This window comes from Lepus europaeus, chromosome 23 (assembly GCF_033115175.1).
Source record: "Lepus europaeus isolate LE1 chromosome 23, mLepTim1.pri, whole genome shotgun sequence".
Taxonomy (NCBI): Eukaryota; Metazoa; Chordata; class Mammalia; order Lagomorpha; family Leporidae; genus Lepus; species Lepus europaeus.
Window position 1 is genome coordinate 15694173 of NC_084849.1, and position 20686 is coordinate 15714858.

The 20686-nt window shown below is 45.2% G+C and overlaps 1 protein-coding gene across 2 annotated transcripts in view; it reads left to right on the forward strand.

The window, feature by feature from the left end:
• Positions 1-20686, forward strand: part of BICDL1 (BICD family like cargo adaptor 1) — a 107410-nt gene that overhangs the window by 68883 nt on the left and 17841 nt on the right. For both annotated transcript variants that reach the window (XM_062182141.1, XM_062182142.1), the window contains exons 3-4: positions 14939-15055; positions 18484-18630. In XM_062182141.1, the coding sequence (XP_062038125.1) occupies positions 14939-15055; positions 18484-18630 (264 nt within the window). The remainder of the gene's footprint in view (positions 1-14938; positions 15056-18483; positions 18631-20686) is intronic.

Consider the following 20686-nt stretch of genomic DNA (forward strand, 5'->3'; position numbering starts at 1 on the left):
GTTGCTTTCACAGGCCATAGCAGAGAGCTGGATCAGAAGTGGAGCAGGCGATGGCTCTACCTGCTACGCCACAGTGTCAGCCCTTCTTTCTTTCTTTTTTTTTTTTAAGATTTTTTTTTTTAATCTGAAAGATTTACAGAGAGAGAGGGAGAAAGATAGATCTTTGTCTGCTGATTCACTCCCCAGATGGCTGCAACAGCCAACTCTGAGCCAGCACAAAGCCAAGAGCCAGGAGCTTCATCCAGGTCTCCCACATGGGGTGGAGGGAGCCCAGACACTTGGGCTATCTTCTGTGGCTTTTCCCAGGCCATTCCCAGGGAGCTGTATCGGAAGTGGAGCAGTCAGGACACAAACAAGCACTATGCCAGCCCCAAGAGATCAGAATTTTATAACCAGGACTTTGTTTAACCTTGAGTAAGATAGAAAGCTGACTTTTTAAATTTTTATTTATTTTCATTTAATTGAAGGCAGATGCTGAGATCTTCCATCTACTGGTTCACTCCCTGTATGCACGCCACAGTCAGGACTGGGCCAGGCCAAAGGCAGGGGCCCAAAACTCAATCCAGGTCTTCCACATGGGTGGCAAGGACCTAAGTACTTGGGCTGTCACCTGCTCCCTCCCAGGGTGTGCATTAACTGAAAGCCAGATCAGAAGCAGAGGAGTCAGGACTCCAACCAGGCACTCTGACAGGGGATGTGGGTGTCCCAAACAGCAACTTCACTGCTGTGTTGAATGCCCAGCCGAGTTCTTAAAGGGTTGCTCTGCTGCATGGAAGGGATGTAGGTTGAAGGAGGGCAAGGATTGAAGCTGGGAGACCATCTAGGTAATTATGCAGTCAGTAGTAGGTGGTGCTGGAACTCTGGTAAGAGAGTGGAGGCAGAGAAAAGTGGTAGGATGCTGGATATTTATTTTACTCAATAAATAGTCATATAGCACTCACGCCAGGTACTGTTCTAACAGCTTTACAAATATCAGCTCATTTCATGCCTGTAACAATCCTCTGAGGTAAATTTCAAAGGTCAAGTCCATAGGATTTATAGATGATTGGATATGGAATGTGAGAAACAAAAAGAAAGGATGACTCCTTTTTGGGCCTTAAACTCCTAAGGATGAATTTACCATTTCCTGAGAAGGGAAGGGAAGGGGGAATCATGTTTGGGTTGAAGCCTTTTAAGCAGGGGTACAGGTTTTGGAAATGTTGGGTTTGTAATGCAGATTACCTGTCCCAGTGAATGTGTGGAGTAGGCATTTAGATAGAAGAACCTGAATTCTGAGGAGAGAGGTTAAGGCAGGAGGTAAATTACAAAAGAGATCTCAAAGCATTCAGGAAAGTGCCAACAACACTGTTTTGTTTTTTCTGTTCAGCCTGACCACAGCTAGAACTGAAGGTAGTATTTTCCCTTGAGCATTATCATTGGCCTTGGGATCAGACCTGCATTTGAATCCTAGCCTCTCACTCTCTGTTAAGTGGCCCAAACTAAGTGACTTGGTTTCTTTTAGCTTCAGCTTCTTTTTGTGTAAAATGGATTTAACAGTATCTGTAGTGGCTAAGATAAAAATACTTGAGCAGTGCTGAGACATAAAAAGGGCTTAATACCTATTACTGTTTTCCTCAGGTTTAGTTTGTTGCAGTCAACCCAAACTGACAACATGAGCTTCTCTTCTAGGATGGCAGAAGTCTGAATTCACAGCCTTCTCCTTAGTTTCCTGTGGGGAGGAAGGGAGATGTCAACAATGACAAGCTCCCAAAAACAAGAATTTCAAGTCCATCTCGTATCAAATGCTAATAACCTTATAAAAAGAAAGGTCTTTAAAGAGGTTTGTAGGCGGCACAGGGAAAGAAGTTGTGGGTTAAGAGTATTAAAGGATTCCACGTACTGATGCAGAGTGAAGGTATAGGTGAGAGCACTGAGAAGCAAATCCAGGGATCAGTCATGGGTAATTTACATCAAAAGCTAAATAAGTCTGCTGAGCTATGGCGGCGATGACCTCTAGGAGGGAATAGTGCCCTGACCGGGAATGGGCATGGGCCTTTAAATCAAAAGGAATTATCTCATTAATTCCCTGGTGATCGTGGTGGAACTTTGCTAAAGGGGCACTCTGGGGTTTAGCTTAATCTTACTTCTGTTTTCCACAGTCATAGCTTGACTATTGTGTAAAACAAACTTACTTGAGACGTTCAGATCTTATTTTATACCGTGAACATTTGAGTGCCTACTATGTACCGTGTGTACTTTATTAAGGAAACAAAGATAAATGAGAGATGCAATTCGTGCCCGTAAATCTTCTAAGAAAACACAAAGGAGTGTTGATAATTGCTGCATAGAGTATTACAGGACTGCAAATCATGTAATTTTGTCCTTGGAGATTATAAAGACAACATAGAACTTAGCTCTGAATGCGTCTGTGCAGTTTAAGAATTTGTCAGATGAAAATTTCAGAGAAAGATACCCCAAAAAGGAGCACACTGTGAGTGATGTCAGGAACATGGCACTTTGGCGAAAAAGGCATCATTTCATTAGCAGTTTTGTCTTGGAAAAGAAGAAACTAACCATCAGTTTGGAAAGCAATTTTTCCCTAATCTTTCTCCAACTCTAAAGAAGAATATTTTAGGTCGGCGCCGTGGCTTATCAGGCTAATCCTCCACCTTGCGGCGCCGGCACACCGGGTTCTAGTCCTGGTTGGGGCACCGGATTCTATCCCGGTTGCCCCCCTTCCAGGCCAGCTCTCTGCTGTGGCCCGGGAGGCCCGTGGAGGATGGCCCAGGTCCTTGGGCCCTGCACCTGCATGGGAGACCAGGAGAAGCACCTGGCTCCTGGCTTCAGATCCGCGAGATGTGCCGGCCGCAGCGGCCATTGGAGGGTGAACCAACAGCAAAAAGGAAGACCTTTCTCTCTCTCTCTCTCACTGTCCACTCTGCCTGTCAAAAAAAATTATATATTTTAATTTCCTAAACTTTTTAAGTCTAGATAAGTCACATGGTGATCCATATGGCCAAAAGAAAAAAATGCATTAAAAATATTAGAGTTGTCTTTTTTTTAATTAGCGTTAGACATAACAGTTATTTTGTTGAGGGAATCCTGTGTCCCTGTGATATCACTTGTCTTCCAGGAAGGGTTTCCAAGTATTTACCCCAGCCCTTTCTCATCACTGTTCTAAATTGAAGTTTGCTAAGTAGAATGTCATTCAGCTTCTCAACTCTGATCCAGCTCCCTGCTTGGGAAAAACAGCAGATGATGACCCAAGTGCTGGGGCCCCCTGTCACCCCACGTGGGAGACTTCTGACCATAAACCAACAGATGGAAGATCTCTTTCTCTCCCTCTCTAACTCTGCTTTCACAGAAACCTTTTGAAAAAGGAAAAAAAAAAAGTCATACAAAGTGTGTATCTTCCCCCAGTTTTCCTGCTTATGAAGTTTCTCAGTTTCTTTTCAAAGCATTTCCATACAGGCTCCTTTTGAATGCATAAGCTTTTAACATTCCAGATTAGTCTGTGATACTCGGTACGAGGGTACTTCTCAAAGTTCATGGAAAAATGGAATTAAAAATATGAATTTATTTTGGTACAAAAGATTTTTTAAACCCATGCATGTTTTTATAATCCCGATTCCCTGTGTATTATGAAAAAAATTTGCATCAAGATCAACTCATACTTTTAATTCTATTTTCTATAGGTGCTTTGAATTACCCTTGTATTGTCAACCCTAAACAAATAGGAAAGCCTGTTCCAAGGTGGATATGTTGCTGGGAATTATGCATTGCCCCTGTTTAGCTTGGGTTCATTTATTTATTATTTTTTTTAAGATTCATTTATTCATTGGAAAGTCAGAGTTACACAGAGAGGAAAGGCAGAGAGAGACAGAGAGAGAGAGAGGTCTTCCATCCGCTGGTTCACTCACCAATTGGCTGCAACGGCCGGAGCTGCATCAATCCAGAGCAAGGAGCCAGGAGTTTCTTCAGGTTCTCCCATGCGGGTGCAGGCGCTCAGGGGCCTGAGCCATCTTCTACTGCTTTCCCAGGCCATAGCAGAGAGCTGGATAGGAAGTGGAGCAGCAGGACTCGAACCGGCACCCAATTGGAATGCCAGCACTGCAGGCGGCAGCTTTACCCACTACACCACAGCACCGGTCTGCTTGGGTACATTTCAGTTCACTTCTCCCTTACCCCAAAGGCCTTTCAGGCTTTCTCTATTACTACTCCACTACTGTCTGTGGAAGGAGGAAAGCCCCTGAACTCCCTAAGCCTCGCCTTTGTGAAAGCTGTCCTCTCCTTCCTCCATCAATCTCTGTGCCAGATTTTCTTTTCTTTTCTTTTTTTTTTTTTTTTTTTTTTTTTTTTGACAGGCAGAGTGGACAGTGAGAGAGAGAGAGAGAGAAAGGTCTTCCTTTGCCGTTGGTTCACCCTCCAATGGCCACGCGGCTGGCACGCTGCGGCCGGCGCACCGCGCCGATCCGATGGCAGGAGCCAGGTGCTTCTCCTGGTCTCCCGTGGGGTGCAGGACCCAAGCACTTGGGCCATCCTCCACTGCACTCCCTGGCCACAGCAGAGAGCTGGCCTGGAAGAGGGGCAACCGGGACAGAATCCGGTGCCCCGACCGGGACTAGAACCCGGTGTGCCGGCGCCGCTAGGCAGAGGATTAGCCCAGTGAGCCGCGGCGCCGGCATGTGCCAGATTTTCTTACACTGTTGAAGACCTGCCCTCATTTACACTTAACTTTTTAGAGTTTTCCCTGCCAGTAACTTGAACATCACATCTTCAATCAGGATTGATATTTGCAAAAGATGAATAGAGCTGTCTTAGAATAATGATGCAGAAAGTAATGATAGTGACAGCTAGCACACACAGGACTTGACTATGCACTAGACACTATTCTAAGCACTTTGCGTGTATTGTTTCATTCGCACAACCCTGTGAGGTAGGTACTACTTTATTCTCATTTTTTTCATTAGGAAACTAAGGCATCAAGTTGAGCAATTTGTCTGAGGTCAAACAGTACAATAGCTGGTAGAGAAGAAAGACTTTGCTTTTTAGACCATGAGTTTGGAAGACAGTTTTCCCTTAAGAACTGTGTCTTACTCGTTTCTGTATGTACAGTTCAAAGTACATTAAGTGTTTGATCAATGCTAGAATTTGGAATTAGTGCAAAGTGGCAGGCTATCAAGTTAACTCAGAAGATTGTGTCATTTTGGTTAAAAAAAAAAAAGAGAGAGAATGAATCAAAAGTACTAATTATGAATACAGTATATTGGGGGAAATCTGGGACCTTATATAAGCCCGCACAGAACATTTAAAATAAAACATAAAAATTATTATCTCTGACTTTGAAATGTTTTACATTAACTAGCAGTAGGCTGAATAATGTTCCTTTTTCAGTAACAAAAGTGGGTTACCATTTGTCCTGTTTCTTTTTCAATTAAAGCTTGTACTGCTAAAGTTGCTGATCTTTGGTGCTGAGGGATTACATTTGTGATAATGATCAAAACAAGATTGTTATTGTGCACTAATTTTAAATTTAGTAGGAATAAAACATAATTAGACTCAGCCCCTGTCTAATGGACAGGTACTTTCTAAATGTCAGTGGCTGTCAGGATTGTGGCATAAGGATGCAATGACAGCATCCCATATGGGCGCTGGTTCAAGTCCCAGCTCGCTGCTAATGTGCCTGTGAAAGTAGCAGAGGATAGCCAAAGTGCTTGGACTCCTGCACCCCAGGTGGGAGACCTAAATGAAGGCTCCTGGCTTCCGTCTGGCTCAGTCCTAGTTGTTGCAGCCATTTGGAGAATAAACCAGCAGATGGATGGTCTCTCTCACGTTCTCCTAATAAAAATGAATCTCTCCTAAATAAAATAAAGCTTAAAAAAACTTTTAAAATAAAAATAGTGGCTTGCAATACATGACTCCTATGAACAGGACTGTCAATGCACTGACTTTATCAGGCATTCCCTTGCATGAATAGTAAACCTGAGAGAGAGAGACTTTCCTCATTCCAAGAAGATGAGTTTTTGTCATCCCTGAAAACCACCCAGTATGCGGCTGTTTGTTTTTGACTAAGGGAAACTGCAGTGGAGGTCGAGAGCTACCCAGCAGCGTTCTTGAGCAGAACTCTCGCCTTTCCTCACTCAGCTCTGTCCTGACAGGCATGGCTTTTCTTGGCCCCTGCCTCAGTTTGATCATCTATGACATCAGGCGTCTGAACCAGGTGGCCTTCAAGGTTTCAGCTCTCAAACTGCCTGTTTTCCTTTGGGTCAATGCCTGTATTCTGTTCAGAGTTTTCACTTTATCATAAGTGATAATACTAGCTATAGTGTATTGGATATGTAATCGCCACTGAACATTTTTTATGTATTACGACATTTTAAGGCTGGCACAACTTAAAAGGTGGAGCTTTTTAATCACCATCCTTCAGGTGAGGAAACTGGGGTAGACAGTAGTAAATGATTGTCCTGGACTCTGCTCCTAAGACAGCTCCCGTTGTCGCCTTGAGTTACCTGTGTGCTTCTCTTCCCACCTGCCACAGTATTTGGATATTTATTATGTGCCTCATTTAGGGATGGAGATTGTGTCTTACACAAGGATACTTTTTTTTAATCTCCCACAGAACATGAAACTTTATACATTTTCAAAATTGAAAAGTTTTTTTTTTTTTTTCAAAAAAACAAATGCTGCCCCCCCCCCCCCATATCTCTAGGCCTACACTTTCTGAAATTTGTCGTGCTTGTTCCATCACTCTCCCCAGTCTCATCACTAGTGACATCCCAGATCTTCGTTTGGTATTACCAACACAATTTTTTTCACCTTTCTTCCTAGGTTGATGATTTCTTAGGAATTTACCTATTTTCAAAAAGTGAGAATCACTTTATTTTTCTTGATTATTACAGTAGTACATCCTCCAGTCAAAAGCAAACCAAATGATTCATTAATCTGATGGAAAGATGTTGCTTCAAAAGGGAGACAATACATACTTCTGTAGCGTATTCAAGTATTACAAAAAACTAAGTTTTCCACTGTAAAAATTAGTAGGTATCTCATCCCCCAGGGATAATCACTGTTTACATTTTGATAACCAGCCTTCCAGGCATTCTTCTGTGCACATATACATGTAAATAAACATATACATAGGATTTTGAGTAAATGACATCAAATATGCCATTTATTTACTGTACATTGTTGAAGTATTTCCATATTAATGTAGATAGATGTGCACAGTATTCTGTTGCCCTGAAATACTCTAATGCTGTAATCCAGTCTACTACCAGTAAGCACTTAGATTTGCTTCCAGTTTTTTACTATTAGAAAAAGTGCAGCAGTGAGCATCCTTGTACATAAATCTTAGGCACTATGTGAGTGTCATCTTAACCAGAGTAGTATTAGTAGCAGTACAGCAGATGTCTGGAACCAGAACCATTATCATATAGCAGCATAAATGTACAAGGAGTCATTAGCTCAGCATGGATGAAATGTGCAAGTGTCAACCTACACAGGCCTCAGTTTTGGGGTTGTTTAGGAAACAGATGCTTATTAAACACTAAAAATAAAAAGCTTGAGCTTCACTTTGTTAAAATCTCAAATTTTTCATTTGAACAAGCCATTAGATTTTTATCTGTTTGGCTCAATAATAAAGTAGTGCTTTACGAGGTCTCATAAAATAAAAATAGAATTTGAAAGGGAACATGACTTCCTAATAAGAAAATGCAGACCATTCATTCTTTAAATATGAGGACCAAGGAAGTGCCAGTGTCCTGGATGCTGGGGCTCAAAGCCTAGCAGGAAAGAGATTAAAATGATTAGTAAAAGGAGCTTTAAACTAGTTGAAGCCCAAGATGAGAGGCCATGAGAAGGAAGTACTTCTCTTTAAGTGCAAACAGTCAGGGCACTACTCAGCTAAGGATCTTTATTTTCCCACCTTCTTTAGCCGTACTCTGTAGCTGTGTTGCTGCCAAAAGTCCAGGTCTTTGGTCCCTGTAATCTGCTTCCCCATCCTTCTCCTTCTCCATGAATTGGTGTCTTTTTTATTTACTTAGCACTCTGTGACTAAGATGGCTCCTTTGGGTGTCAGTTTCCTTATCCGTAATGAGAGAGTTCAAATACCTGATTTTATTTATTGATTGCTTGATTTTTTTAAGTCCAAATCTGACATTCTTGGAATCTAATGTCTTAGAACCAGATATGTCTTCTTCACTGTTGTGTCCCCAGGACCTTGGATAAATCCGTCTGTACGGTTAAGGCTTGATAAATGTTTACTGACATTTATTTTACGGGTTCTGTGTGTCTACTCTGGTTCTTTGGAGACCCTGTCTTGTTTTATTTTCATTCTGTAGGTATCTATTGTACATTTAGACATAATGCTTTCACTTTCTCAAGGAGTTGGAAGATCCTTGTTAGTCCAGACATTTCCTGAGTGTCTGCTCTGGGCCAGTACAGTTCTAGCCACTGGGAACACAAAAACGAGTTAAATGCAGTTACTCTCCTCAAAAAGCTTCCAGTGAGGTGATGGAGAAAGACTCTACACAGATAACTATGAGGTATAGTCTGTGCTCTGCTGAAGGTCCGTGGCCAGGGTGCTCTGGGAGCTCAGGAGGGCACATGTGGAAAGCCTGGTCCACAGATGACTTCCTCGGGAAGAGGGTGCTGCAGGTAAGTCTTCATCTGGTGAAAACTGGGGAGAAGCCTACCCAGGGGGAAGGGGATAACAAGTTTGATAGGGGAAAGTCTTTTGTGCTTGTTGATAACAGGGAACTATTTAAGATTTCAGTAAGAAAATATCTTCTCACATTGACATTTTATGTGTCTCTTTCTTATAAAGAGATCTGCTGGGGCCAGCACTGTGGCATGGAAGGTTGGGCCACCTGCAGTGCCGGCATCCCATGTGGGCACCAGTTCGAGTCCCTGCTGATCCACCTAATGCACCTGTAAGGGGGGCAGTGGAGGACTGCCTAAGTGCTTGGACCCCTGTGCCCACATGGGAAACCCGGAGGCTCCTGGCTCCTGGCTTTGGCTTGGCCCAGCCATTGTGGCCATTTGGGGAGTGGACCAGAAGATGGAGGATTCATTCTCATTCTCATTCTCTCTCTCTCCCTCCCTCCCTCTCCTTCTATCTTCTAAAAATCATCTCTCAGTCCTTGATGTTCTGCAGTTTCTTTATGATGTGTCTAGATGTGGTAAAAAATGTGAAATGCTTAGAATAGTGTAAGGGACTTAATAGATGCTCATTGTGAAACATTGATGTGACTGTCATCATCTTCCTCCTCTTTGTCATCTTCCTCCTCTTTGTCACTCTTACGCCCACCCCAAGGTACCCAGTGTCCATCATTCCCTGTCAGAAGACAAATAAAGGAGGTTTTCTCCTAAAGTGTAACTCAGTTATTTAGGTAAAGTATTAAAATGATAGTTCTTTTCCTGTGATCATTTTTAACTTAATTGATTCATTTCTTTCCTTTTTGAAAGTAAGTTAAATCCAGTCTCATATGTAACTAATACAGTTTCCTTTCCTCCATTTTTTTTTTAAGATTTATTTTGTTTATTTGAAAGGCAGAGTTACAGAGAGGCAGAGAGAGAGAGAGAGAGAGAGAGAGAGAGAGGTCTCCTATTCGCAGGTTCACTCCCCAAATGGCCACAATGGCCAGAGCTGAGCCAAACCAAAGCCAGGAGCCTGGAGATTCTTCTGCATCTCCCACACGGGTGCAAGGGCCCAAGGACTTGGGCCATCTTCTGCTGTTTTCCCAAGCCACAGCAGAGAGCTGGCTCAGAAGAGAAATAGCTGGGACTCCAACCAGTGCCTGTATGGGATGCCAGCACTGCAGGCAGTGGCTTTACCTGCTACACCATAGTGCTGGCCCCTCCTTTCCTCCATTGAAGAAGAAAGCCTATAGTTCTGCTCTGGCCACTTTAAACAAATTATATTTAAATGTTCCAATCTGGGGAGTGTTCACATGTTACTAATCAAGTTGTGAGACAGTAATCATGAAACAGCTGTGCTCAGTGGGGAGGAAGAAACCTGTCTTCGACAGTCCCCAGGCTGCATCGAGCATGTCAGGGAGATGGGACACACTGGCAGTTTGTTTTGCCAATTTGATAATTCATTAAATAATAAAAACCCAAGAAATCAGATTTTTAAAAAATATTTATTTATTTGTTTGAAAGAGTGTGAGAGGGAGAGACAGATCTATCTTCTGTTTCACTCCCCAAATGGCTACAACAGCCAGGTCTTAGCCAGACAGAAGCCAGGAGCCAGGAACTCCATCCCAGTCTTCCACATAGGTGTCAGGGACCCAAATACTTGTACCATCTGCTGCCTTCTTAGATACGTTAGCAGGAAGAAGCAGCCAGGACTCTAACTGGTGCTTTGATATGGGATGCCAGCATTTTAAGCAGTGGCCTAATCCACTGCTTGAAATCCAATGCCAGCGCAAGCACTCAGATTTTTTTTTTTTTTTTTTTTTTTTTTTTTGACAGGAAGAGTTAGATAGAAAGGTCTTCCTTCCGTTGGTTCACACCTCTAATGACCGCTACGGCCGGCGCTGCGCCAATCCGAAGCCAGGAGCCGGGTGCTTCCTCCTGGTCTCCCATGTGGGTGCAGGGCCCAAGCACTCGGGCCATCCTCCACTGCCCTCCCGGGCCACAGCAGAGAGCTGGACTGGAAGAGGAGCAACCGGGACTAGTACCCGGAGGTTTTTTGAGACAACTGTTATTGCTGCTTAATCAGGCGCAGGAACCAAAACTCATCATTTTGAGAAATAAACTGTAAGACCCATGCCTGTCATTTTCTACTATAAGAATGAATCATCAGGGGCTGGTGCTATGGTGTAGTAGGTTAAGTCCCCAGCTGTGGCGCCAGTATCCCATATGAGTGCCAGTGCTTGCACCCCTGCACCCAAGTGGGAGACCTGGAAAAAGCTCTTGGCTTCAAATTGGCCCTACTCTGGCATTGCAGCCATTTGGGGAGTGAACCAGCCAATGGAAGACCTCTCTCTCTCTCTCTCTCTCTCTCTCGCCCTCCTTCTGTAGCTCTGCCTCTCAAGTAAATAATTAAATCTTAAAAAAAAAAAATTATGGTGGCACAATGGGTTAAAGCCACCCAGAAGAAGCTCCTGAATCCTGGCTCCTGACTTCGGCCTGGCCTGGCTCTGGTTGTCGTGGACATTTGGGGAGTAAACCAGCAGATGGAGGATTTGTCTCTCCTCATCTCTTTCTCTTTCAAATAAATAAATAAATCTTTTTTAAAAAGAAATACCCATCTGGTAATTGAAAATGAAACTCGATGAAGGGCGGGGTGGGAGAGGGGAGGGCCATGGAAGGGAGGGATGTTGGGGGGGGGGGTGGAAAGCCACAACAATACAAAAGTTGCACTTTGTAAATTCACATTTATTAAATAATAAAAAGAATTTTTAAAAAATCCATCTGGGGCCGGTGCTGTGGCATAGTGAGTAAAGCCACAGCATGTAGTGCCAGCATCCTGTATGGGTGCCAGTTGGAGTCCCACTGCTCCACTACCTATCCAGCTCTCTACTATGGCCTAAGAAAGCAGTAGAAGATGCCCAAGCCCTTGGGTCTCAAACCTGTGTGGGAGACCTGGAAAAAGCTCCTGGCTCCTGGCTTTGGATCGGCACAGCTCCAGCCGCTGAGGCCAATTGGGGAGTGAACCAGCGGGTGGAAGACCTCTCTCTCTCTCTGCCTTGCCTTCTCTCTGTGTAACTCTTTCAAATAAATAAATATTTTTTAAAGAATACCCATCTATGTTAATAGATAAAGGAGAGGGGCCAGCACTGTGGCGCAGCGGGTTAATACCTTGGCCTGAAGAGCCGGCATCCCATATGGGCATCGGTTCTAGTCCCAACTGCTCCTCTTCCGATCCAGCTCTCTGCTATGGCATGGGAAAGCAGTAGAAGATGGCTTGAGTCCTTGGGCCCCTGCACCCGTGTGGGAGACCTGGAAGGAGCTCATGACTCCTGGCTTCAGATTGGTGCAGCTCCGGCCATTGCGGCCATCTTGGGAGTAAACCATCGGATGGAAGACCTCTCTCTCTACCTCTCTTCTCTCTGTGTGACTCTGACTTTCAAATAAATAAATAAATCTTTAAAAAAAATAAAGGAAAAATATAATTTGGGAAAGTGAGACTCAGGTTAAGTGACTCATGTAACTTGCACACATGTGTACAGATGGACAGAAACTGTGCCCCTGCCCATTTGACCTTAATTTTTTCCTTCGAGTGATGCCATCCCTCCTCTCAGAAACAAACTTCAGGGAAACTGCAGTTAGCCTGGCCTGAGGAGCTCAGGTAAGCTTGAGATTCATGATGGAGCCAGGGCTGCCTTTGTGCTTCCTGATACTTTGATTTAAAAAAAAAAAAAAAAAAAAAAGCATTTAGAACATTAGAGTTATATACAAACTTAAGATAATGTGCAGAGATACTGAAAATTCATTTTGTTAGTCAAATCTAAATTTATCTGAGCCATATTTAGCCTCTGAAAAGGACATAATTTGCTTTGAAAGGTGCATTAGTTCTAGCAAATGGTAGATTTGTAACTTCGACTGATCTGAGTATCCCTTTCGTCACCACTGTAACCAAATGATTGGCATCCTGTCTGAAAGGTGTCCAAGGTGCCGCAACCCAAGATCATGGCAGTGACACTCCCTGTCAGCCTCCACCTCCTTCTCTGCAAAGCCAGCCCCGTGTACTGTGTCTGCTTCTTGGCTGGGGGGTTCACCTGAGAAATACAGGTCAGACAGCTTTTGGAAACAGTGCATCCCTGGGCACATTTGAGGAGTCAAACACTTGGGCTTAATGGGTGAGATCTCTGGCCCCAGAGTCAAACTTCTGGGTAGGGAGAGACAGGTTTCTGTTTATAAGAAGAGCGCCTTGAGAGGAGACTACAACAGGAGCACTTCTAATGCCAGCTGGGCTAGAGTTGTAGTCCTCAGTGCATCTCCGTGGCTTTGTGGTCTTATGATTAGTGTCAAGACAGTGATGCTAGCAATAAGATCAGCTACCTGAATTACCCTGTGCTTTGCAGATGTAAATGAAACCCCAATAGTCAGCTGAATTCAGTACAGTCAGGGTTACAGCATATAAGGGAACTTTCCCGATGGGCCCTACGTTTCATTGGAGGAAAATTCAAGAGTCTTAAATGAAATTGCTTCACATTAAAAAAGAAGGAGGTCTTGCTAAGTTATACTCATGTAAACTTTGGTCTCATAATAATCAGTAGAAATAGGAAAAACTCAGAGTACAAGAAGGCAGTGTTTTAGTCCTAATATGAGGATAAGAGAGCCCAAAGTTTACCATGCTGATTATCTCACCTAAGATCTTGGGCAGGTTCCTTCAATTGCCTGAGTCTATGACCTCCTTAGTATATGCAGGGGTGAGGAGGGGGCAGTAGTTAAGGTAATACAGTGAAAGCATTTAGTGCAATTCTGGGTACGTAGTAAGAACTCAGTAAATGTTGCCAGTGATTTTTAGGTAAGGGTGACTGACAAATGTGTTTCTAAGTGATTGAGAAGTCTAAAACCTGTTCATGGTATCAAATTAAATTTAGCATATAGAGGAAGAAGATAATTTGATTTGATTTTGTTTTGTGTTTTGTAATTGTCATTTTAAAAGCAGAAGTAAGGGCAGGCATTTGGTACAGCAGTTAAGATGCCACTTGCAATATCTGCATCGCGTATTAGAATGCAAGGATTCAAGTCCAGACTCCACTCCTGATTCCAGCTTTCTTATGCACATTCTAGGGGGCAGCAAATGGTGAAGCTCAAGTACTTGGGTCCCTGCCACCCATGACCTGGTCTGAGTTCTTAACTTTTTGGGTTCAGCTTGTCCCAGCCCCTTCTATTGCAACCATTTGGGAAGTGAGACAGTGAATGGAAATCTGTCTGTGTGTCTCCATCTCTGCCTTTCAAATAAAATTAAATAAGATAAAAATGGAACTAAGCATATGTTAAGATTCTCACATGGCTCTGTAGTCCAAGGAGGCAACATTTGTTGGATCTTTGGAAACATTTCCCTCCCAAAAATATGGACAGTTGATTATATAGTATTTGAAGATAAAAAGAACTACTGAACATGTAACCATTATTGAAAGCACCTCATTGAGCAGGCAGCCAACCATTTCAACATGATCACCATCTCACTGCCTCCAGAGGCCTTTGCTGGCCATTCCGGCACCCATGGCGCTCTCTCAAGAACCCATAAAGCATACTGACCCCATTTGGCCTCAGAAAAGCACTTGGGCAGTTTCTTCTGGAACTCTCCTCTCCACAAGGCAGCAAGCAGGGCTGTCCTCAGTGGGGTCTGGGTGAGGCCCTCAGGAGGAGAACCAGCGTTCACGTGTTCCCAAGTGAGCCTGCTTTCAGAGGACTCTGCCTTGGCACCAAATGGCATTTTGCTGTTGGCCGTCGTTCGGCAAGAGAGAGTAAATAGGTTGGGTTAGGAAATAAGCAGCTCAGCCAGCACACCACATAGAATTGAAAGTTAAAGAACATTTGAATTTTGCAAAATATTCAATAGACATCATTGGGGATTTCGAGTAGTACCTATGTTGAGTGGAAGTTAGAGGTGCAGACAGAGATGGTTTTCCTGAGCCCAGCTGAGGAAGTCGATGGCAGGAATAAAGTAACGTGCGAGACTGTAGGTATATCCATCTTTCCTTATGTAAAATGCTGGCTTCTGTCTACTTAGGTGTTTGCTGAGCTTCTGTTACGCAGTATAGTGATGATCACTGGTGTCTGAAAGCTTACTACTATGCTCTGAGCGTTGATGGTGGAGGGGGTTGTCTGATTATGATGCCAAACACCAAATGGATGTAGAGTGGGAATATAGTACCCTACCCAGCACTCCATGTAGAGTTCGAAGTACAAAGAGATGCTAAAGAAATGAAGGCAGAAATCTCAACAGCCTTGCTTTGTACAACCTTTGAGTTAACTCTGAGGCTCTCCTCTGTTGCAGGCATCAGAAGTGGAGAAACAACTCTCCATGCAGGTCCACGCCCTCAGAGAAGACTTCCGGGAGAAAAACTCGTCAACCAACCAGCACATCATCCGGCTCGAGAGCCTTCAGGCCGAGGTGAGCCTCCCCTGGGTGGCAGTGCTTGGGGCTGGCGGTGCTGTTCTCACAGCAGGCTGTGCACCAGCTCCTTTGGATAAGGAGCCCTCTGAACTGGAAAACAAAAACCTGTTCTATATAAAAGGAACCACAATCTCCATAGAGAGGCGTTTCTGTGAGAAACTAGATGGGTAACACTTGATCCGTGCTCCTCTGGGTAGCCTGTTGTCTGGAAGAATAAAGTTGCCCCGAGTTACTGCTGAGTGAGTTGGAAGCATGAGTGACCTACATTTTACTGACTGTGTTGATCCCTCCAGAAATATCTTTCCAGTCCCAAAGAAAAGCTGGGGAAGGGCATCCTCCCTTTCTCCATTCCACTTTGGTCCAGTTCACCTACCTTAAAGTGAACTTAAAGTCCACCTTAACAGGGTGAACTATTATTCTCGCCTGTAAAATGAGAATAATAGAGGTTTCTAGTTCATACAGCTTTTGTGAAGATTTGGTGGGTAAAAACTAGGATACTTCAGAAAGTTCACAGAAAATGGAATTAAAAGATCAGCTTATTTGGTGCAAAAAGTTGGAAATCTGTGTGTAACTATACATAATACGCATTCTCCAGTAACTTTTTGAAGACTCCTCAATGTATGCATTTTTTTAAAGATTTTATTCATTTATTTGAAAGTCAGAGTTACACACACGGGGTGGGGTGGGGGGGACTTCCATCCGCTGGTTCACTCCCCAATTGGCCACAACAGCCAGAGCTGCACCAATCTGAAGCCAGGAGCCAGGAGCTTCCTCTGGGTCTCCCATGCAGGCACAGGGGCCCAAGGACTTGGGCCATCTTCCACTGCCCTCCCAGGCCACAGCAGAGAGCTGAATCGGAAGTGGAGCAGCCGGGTCTTGAACTGGCACCCATATGGGATGCCGGCATTTCAGGCAAGAGCGTTAACCCACTGTGCCACAGCGCCGGCCCCATATGTATGCATTTTTAACTGTACCAAAACTGTTATCTTTTAGTTGTGTTTTCTAGAAACTTATTGAAGTACTTTCATACTTTCACACCTTGTCTGGTACCTGGAATGTAGGGATATTGTTGAAAGCGTATGAAAGATCAGAACATGCTGCCAGGTTCTGTGGTCCTGTGTTAGCCAGAGGGAAAAAGAAAGCACTTGGGGAACAATACTGTGAGAATCCATTTGTGGGAGGTGAAGAGAGGGTGAAGGTCACATCACCAGCCCAGGCAGGGGCTTCCTCCTACCCTTCCTCTTTGGGCCCCGTAGCCAAATATGTGAGCAGCAGCCCTTTGTCTAAGCCAAGCTTTGAGGGACAGCATACGGCCAGATTGAGCACTTCCACTGTGCTTCAGGAATCAGCCCTGATGGAGGCCAGAGAGACCCAGATGGCTGCTCTCCTGCTTTGTAAATGACCTGAGGATGTTTTTCCTAAAGTCTGTCAATATCTTCTCTTTTCTCCTGCTTCCCATCCCCTTCCTTCCTCCTTTCTCTGGGAATTCCTACTGGTATTGAGCAGCAGGTTCTTGAAGTAAGTAAGCTTGTTGCGGTGGGGTTTGGCATGCCTGTCTGTGACCATCTGTGTGCATGACCTGCCATCCAGCTGCGTCTGCCAGGCTCCGGCTCCTTCCAGTTGCCTGTCTTCCTCTTCTCCCTACCTGTTCACTTTTTTTAGACCCTCGTAAACAGGATCATTTCCAGGAATGCTTACTGCCAGATTTGGTCACAAGTCTCAGGGTGTGTAGGGTTGGTTGAGGGAGTTGGCAGCCTCATGCCAGTTCCTTGCGTCATCTGTTAACATGTCTACTTTTGAAACTCTAAAACTATGAAATTGTTAATTCCAAATAAGTTACTTCATGTAGCTCTGAACTTCTAAAGTTTTTTAAGAGTCAGTTGTATATCATAATTATATTAGCTCATTACTTCACTAAATGAAACTTGGGAAACAAAGATGATCCATGGGAAGGAAAATTTAAAGGTCAGAAGGTGTTTAAATGAAAATCAATTAGAGTAAGAGTTTGCATCATGTGGGTAACCTTAACTTTGCCTCAGTGTGGGGAATAGTGGCCCCATTCACAAAAGGGGCTTGCTCCTTCTGGTCCTTTACCCAGGGTGCCTGCTTGACAGACAGTATTCCTTTGTTTGGTCAGATACCTGATCTCTCTGGACAAAGGCCACATTCCTTGTTTCCCCAGAAAGGCATCCTATCTGATTGATTGGTGGCCAGGGAAGATGTGTGCCCTTTGTACAGAATTTGCGTGCAGAGGGTGAGAGCAACTGAAAAGTAGAGGGGAAGGTCTATCTCAGAGGACCTGGAACAAGTTAGACGTGCATTGCAGAATCTTCCCCGGAAAGGCTCTGAGGTTAGCCCCGAGCTCAGCCCAGGTAGGACCTTTAGGAATTGTTACGCAGGCTACACCAGAGCACCTGTGGGACATGTCAGTCATGACAGAATATTTACAAGCATGAGGCTGGCTGAGCACTCAGGGGGCAACTGATGAGTAAGAGGAACCAGGGGGGCCACAAGACCCCAGAAGTTCCTGCAAAGCCGGTACCAAGAAGGAAGACTCTGGAAGGCTTTCTGGAGCCCCTGTGCAGGGCGGTGTCCCCTGCTGAAGCATCGCTGGCCTAGGGGAGCAGTGGTGCACTTCTGTCCCTGCAGGAGACTTGGCACCTCTTTCCTCTCTGACACTGAATAGAGTAGACAGAGCTTTCCAAAAGAGGATTTCTGCATCTTGACACTGACCAGTACCCATCAGACAAGCACATCAGCCAGTCTCATGAAAGGAGAGTTTTCTTCCCTTCCTGAACTACTTGCTCGGTACAAGTCAGTTGTCTTTTCTGTGCTGTCCTGCCCTTCGCAGGACATGGCCTGGTGCAGGCACTGCTTTGCCCTCTGTCCCTCCAAGCTCCTTCGTGGACTCAGAGCTCCAGGGCTGAGCTGTGCCCTCCAGTGCCAGAGGGCAAGCAGTGGGGAAAGGGCTGAGGGCAGTCCTAGGGTGTGGGATGCAGCAGCCTTGAGCATTTTGTGGGCATTTGTTGAGCATGTGACTTGAGAAGGAAGAGTAATGCAGCAGTTTAGATTCCACTTCCCTGCAAATTGTGGGGTTGGGGTGAAGTTGAGGGCAGGCAAGGTGAGGCCTCTTCTGTCTTATCTCTGGAATTTCCAGAGCACCAGCCTTCCCTCCCTCTGCCTGGCATCCCACATTCCAGCTTCCCCAAGCTTGACTCCCACCCTTCCCAAACAGCTTTCCAGAGAGGAGGGGTTAGCTCTCCAGCCGAGGAGTTCATATCTGTTCTCTCAGAGACGGGGGCACCAAGTCTGGGCAGAACACTTTGAGACATGTGCCTTCGTGTTTGGGGGCTCCTCCCTTCTTCCTGCTCATCAGTCAGCCCAAGTGTAACTCCACACCCTGCTGTGGCTCTCCACCCTTGCAGATCAAGATGCTGTCAGATCGGAAACGGGAGCTGGAGCATCGTCTCAGTGCCACCCTAGAGGAGAATGACCTGCTGCAAGGAACCGTGGAGGAGCTGCAGGACCGGGTGCTGATCCTGGAGAGACAGGGCCATGACAAAGACCTACAGGTACTGGGGCAGAGCAACTCTCCAGCAGGACTGGCCCAGATTAAAGGAGATTTAGCTGTTTCACCAAAAAAAAAAAAAAAAAAAAAAAAAAAAAAGGCTGGTGGGCCAGAACTACCACGGGGGTTGATAGTGAGTGACCCTGCGGTCTCACGATGGCCTGTTGTCATCCCCGCAGGTACTCACTAACTCGGCCATTCTGGCTGTGCTCAGACTGAACGCATCATCAGCCAGGTCATCCCTGCACTGTGTTCTGAGTCACTGGCCCCTGGAGCAGTTTCACAAAGTCCTTTCCGGGCTGTTAACATGGCAGGAACACTGAACTCCAGGAGTGTCATTCCAGCACTTGTGACATCTGCTCATCTGCTAGAAGATTTCCAGGGAACCTCTGGTTCTCTGTCCTCAGCTCACAGCTCTCTCTGCTGCTGCTTTCCTGGGCTAGTGGGTTTAGTTGACTGGCACGGAGCTGAAAGCAAGATGCTGCCTGCTAAACACAGCGAGACTTAGATCCTGTTTCTGTCAGTGACCAACCCTGTATGAGCCTCATTAGTCTCTTTTTTCTCTCCTGAAGGAGATTGCCATATTTGTCCTTATTTGGGAACTGCCTCAGCTGAATGTCCAGGTTCACATTTGACAACAAATGTTCCCCACAATAGAGATAACCCCGCCAAACCCCCAGAGATGGCTGTGGCATCTGTTACCCAGGTACTGGCTGGGCTGGCCTGGCAGTTCTGGAGACAGAAGCCAGGGATGCATTGCTCCCCTTTGGGCACTCTGTGCACATGCCAGAGTACCAGTACCCTCTGGATGGAGGTGGTCACTGTCAGCCAGGTGCACCGGAGTGCCAAGCAGGTCCCTGCCCGAAGATCAAGCCACAGAAAGCCCCACTGAGCTCATGGGAGGGCTGTGGGATGATGAAACAGTGAGGCTAAGACTACTTGTCACTGATACCATTAGCTAAGGTGCCATCTAAGTGGTGCACCTCTTTAAGGAATAATTAGCAGCTTTTCTAACTTTGAGCACATAGTAGGACTTCAGTAAATGTTGACTAAAATATGGTGCTGGCTAAAGCCTCCCAGCAGATTTCAAAATGGAAAGGAATTTGCTTATTTTATTGACAATAGCAGTGAACACTCGTGTGCTTCTCCGTGGGGGACAGAGTGCTTCCACCCACATCGTAAAGCAGAGGCTTAGAAAAAGTGAGTCCTTTATCCAAAGCTAGGTAGTAGGTCTTCAGTAGAATGGAGACCACAGCCCTCCCACGCATTTACCTGTTGCTCGGTGAAGATTCTGTGCACGTCCCTTGGCCTTGAAAGTCGGTGTTGGACTAGCAGTTACTTCCTCCATCAAGCTCACTCCTGGACAGGAGAAGGAAAAGAAGTTCAGAAAATAAAGAAATGGCTCCTGCCTAAAAGAAGCTTTAGTCTAGCAGAAACTCCAAGATGGAAAGTCCATATTTCAGATCAGGAGTTGACCCGGGAATGAGGGGAGAGATCTGAGATGTGTGAACCAGGAGCACAGTTGTCTGTGTCGGTAGCAGTGAGAACTTCAGGTCCTGCTACATGCACGTCCTCACCATCATTGCCTGTCCTCTGTCTTCCAGTCAGACCCATTCAGGAGTACAAGTTATCCCTCACCCAAGGCCCTGCAGCAAAGCAGGCAGTTCCCACCTTGCTTGGGAAAATCCGCACTTGCGGCCTAAATTCTCGTCTTTCTTGTTTGTAACTCTCTTCCTGCTGATCATGTGAAAGTCTCTTTAAGTGGCCACTAATTACCAGTGTCCTCCATGAAGCCCCTTCTGTTGCTGTAAGTGACCTGAACTGACACAAAAGTTAAACCTCAGCCTGCTGAGGTGTCAGCTGCACGGTCCTAACTCTGACCTGTAACGCACAGAGCTAGGGGCCTTGGAATGTGTTTAATCCCGTGACCTGAAACCCTCAGACAAGCCTGAGAAAGCTGAGCAGGCAGAAAGCCTGCCCCACTGGAGAAACCCCTTTTCATGTTTCACCAAGTAATTGGAGTCCTGCTGTCAAAATCAGATTTCTGGACCTCTGATCAA